We start from the raw sequence: 3,162 nt of genomic DNA, 5'->3' as shown, positions 1-3,162 counted from the left end.
ATAACGCATGACGGTGGTACCAAGAAAGACCGAAACCCGGATCAGAAAAGTCCGATTTGCCTTTGCGACACAATTAACACACGACGTATTACAGGACACGACACTTAACGTTCTTACAAACGGAAAAAAGATTCAAAATTACCTTTTTTGTCGACCGGTTTCGGGCTCGATGTTGCCCATCTACAGGACGATGTCCGACTGATCACACGAAGAAATTACTGGCAGGATCGTACTACGAGTGTCATAGTATTCGTCGAAGGATGGTTCCTTTTTAAATTTTTCTTTTGGTGAAGGTGAAAATCGGCGACATAATTGGTGGGTCATCTTCATGCATTAGCGGTTTCTCTGAAGTGCTAATGAACATCGACTCCCATGCGTTCAAATGTGAGGCTTTTCTTACACATTTCTTATAGGTCACTTTTTCCCAGTTAATGGAGTGACCCATTTCCGTTGCGTGGGTGGCTACGCTAGATTCATTGGCCCTGTTGTTGTCTACAGCGTTTCTGTGTTCTTTAAGTCGAACTTTAAATTTACGCCGAGTTTGGCCAATGTAAACAGCTGAACAACTCTCACAGGGAATTTCATAAATTCCGGATCTCTCATCTTGCGGGATCTTATCCTTCAAGGAGACCAACCGATCCTTAAGGGTGTTTCCGCTCTTGTATGCTGTTTTCAGACCATGTTGAGAAAGGATTTTTGTTATCCCATTAGTTAGTTTAGGGTGGAACGGCAGGCTAACTCTATAGGGCTCTTCTTTCTCTGGCCTAAAGGTGGTGGCATCACTTCGGTACTTTTTTCTGGCATGTTTCCGGAGAATTTTGAGGACAAATTCGTTGTCAAAGCCGTTCAAAAAATCCGCCTCAAGGATTTTATGCTTTTCCTCTTCAAATTCTGCCTTTTCCATTGGGATATTGTACAGGCGGTGCGCCATAGAATGGAAAGCGGAAATTTTGAATCTTTTTTTCCGTTTGTAAGAACGTTAAGTGTCGTGTCCTGTAATACGTCGTGTGTTAATTGTGTAGTTAAGTTCTTACGTTGGCACAAATCCGCTTGAAAATGAGTTGCCTTTGCGAGTCTCCGAAACACCTGGCACTCACGCCAGATCTCTCTGCGAACAAAAATCCGAATCTTCAACTCAAACGCCAAATCCGTATTGTTGTACGGATGCGAAATTTGGTGGCAACGCATCTCAAATGGCGTACTACATCGCCGGTGTCATCAAAAGAAAGAGATGAAAACGAGATTTGCAGAAAGGTGCTTGACTGGAATCCAGATATGCATCGGAGGATGGCTCCGGATCGCCAGCAGTGGAGATCGTTTATTTTGGCTCTGTGCGTCGGAGGATCGGCGCCAGGTATTGAGGTATTGGTAGGTAGGTAGGAACGCGAGGGACGAGAAAAATTTGTGTACAAAAAATCAAAACTCTCAAACTACCGAAATTGACTGTCGGCGCGCCGTGCTTAAGCGTTATCGGGACCAGGGTTGGGAGAATTCGCTCGTCACGCTTGACTGGACTGGAAATCTTTCCTCCAAACTCGATTGACGGAACCTCACTACTCGCATGACGGAAAAAGTACGGCAATAGTCAACATTTCTCCGGCTGGTGACTGCGACTGGCGAAGCTCTTCACACTTCGAATGAAAAAGGAATGAATGATCTTAAAGGAAGCAAGAAAAACTAACGAGCCTGTAGTAAACAGTGTTTACTTTAGTTTCTTTAAGAAAAACCATCCATCTCGGCTGCTGGCAGAGCAACAATAGCAATAACAAACTAAAAACGCGCTTGCTGACAGGAGCAACAATAACAATAAATGCTTTCCGAAAGTGAAATTTAACAAAATCTAAAAAGGACAGGGTTTGCGGAAAAAGGATGTAAAATTACCTTTTTTGTCAACCGGATTCGGGCTCGATGTTGCCCATCTACAGGACGCTATCCGACTGAGGATACGGGGTGTGTGCTCCTCCAGTATGAAAGTATGATAGCGCAACCGGTAGGCTTCAGCTTGGTGTTGGTGACGCAGTGTGTTTGGTAGTCGACGCATATTATACGGCTGTGTGGGTAAGCGTCACACGCAGAGTTTGCTTGAGTGTCCGCGTCAGTAGGAACGCGTCAGCCTAGGGAACAGGCTGCTAAGGCAAAGTGTCGTCAGCTATTATGATGGGTGGTTTCCTCGTGGATATCGTGCTACACATTTTGGCGACCGACAGGCATTTAACGGTATAGTTCAAGAAACGACAAAAAGAACCTGCTGTGGAAACCACCCATCTAAAAGGTAACCAAAAAGTATGACCACGTGGTTTGGAAATGGAAGAGAGTGAAAACGTGACCAGTGCTGCAAAGTTTACAGAAAGGTATTTATATTGAGAAATGAAAGTGTTGGAAAAAAACCGTTTCCGAAAAGAATGCAATAAATGCACTTAAATGCAATAAAATGCACTTAAGGCAGTGGTGCAAATATTACAGATAGAAAGCAAAAGTTAAAGATTAAAAAAGTTTAGTGATTTTGGAAAAAAAAAACAAATGGATAGTAAAAAAGCGCGTCGGGAGGACAGCTTTAAGAAGAAGTGTGTTGGGAGGACCACTTCGAGCAATAAATTAGTTAGCGAGTCGGGAGGACAGCTAAAGAAAAATGCGAGTTGGGAGGACCGCATAAGAAAAAGCGCGTCGGGAGGACAGCTTTGAGTGTGTTGGGAGGACCACTCTTGAGAGCCAGAAGCGTGTTGTGAGGACCACTTCAAGCAATGAATGATATAGCGAGTCGGGAGGACAGCTGATGTAAAATGCGAGTTGGGAGGACCGCACAAGAAAAAAGTATGTCGGGAGGAAAGCTTTGAGTGTGTTGGGAGGACCACTCTTGAGAACTAGAAGTGTTTTGTGAGGACCACTTCAAGCAATGAATGAAATAGCGAGTCGGAAAGACAGCTAGTGTAAAATGCGAGTAGGGAGGACCGCACAAGAAGAAAGTGTGTCGGGAAAACAGCTTTGAGTGTGTTGGGAGACCGCTCTTGAGGACATTTTTTTCGTTTGGAAAAAGAAGTGTGTTGAGAGGACCACTTCAAGCAAGAAATATATTAGCGAGTCCCGAAGACAGCTGAATGAGAAAGTCTGACACGATGATAGTTCTGGTATGTTAAAAGGACCACTCCTTAACAATTATGTGAA

The 3,162-nt window shown here is 44.1% G+C and overlaps 1 protein-coding gene across 1 annotated transcript; it reads right to left on the bottom strand.

Moving 5' to 3' along the window:
- Positions 1 to 271: 271 nt before the first annotated feature.
- Positions 272 to 904, bottom strand: LOC129753109 (uncharacterized). The gene has a single exon (XM_055748910.1). It carries the CDS (start codon positions 902 to 904, stop codon positions 272 to 274), a length of 633 nt encoding a protein of 210 aa, XP_055604885.1.
- Positions 905 to 3,162: the final 2,258 nt, after the last annotated feature.

This window comes from Uranotaenia lowii, chromosome 3 (assembly GCF_029784155.1).
Source record: "Uranotaenia lowii strain MFRU-FL chromosome 3, ASM2978415v1, whole genome shotgun sequence".
Classification (NCBI taxonomy): Eukaryota; Metazoa; Arthropoda; class Insecta; order Diptera; family Culicidae; genus Uranotaenia; species Uranotaenia lowii.
This window is presented reverse-complemented; position numbering and strand designations above follow the sequence as displayed.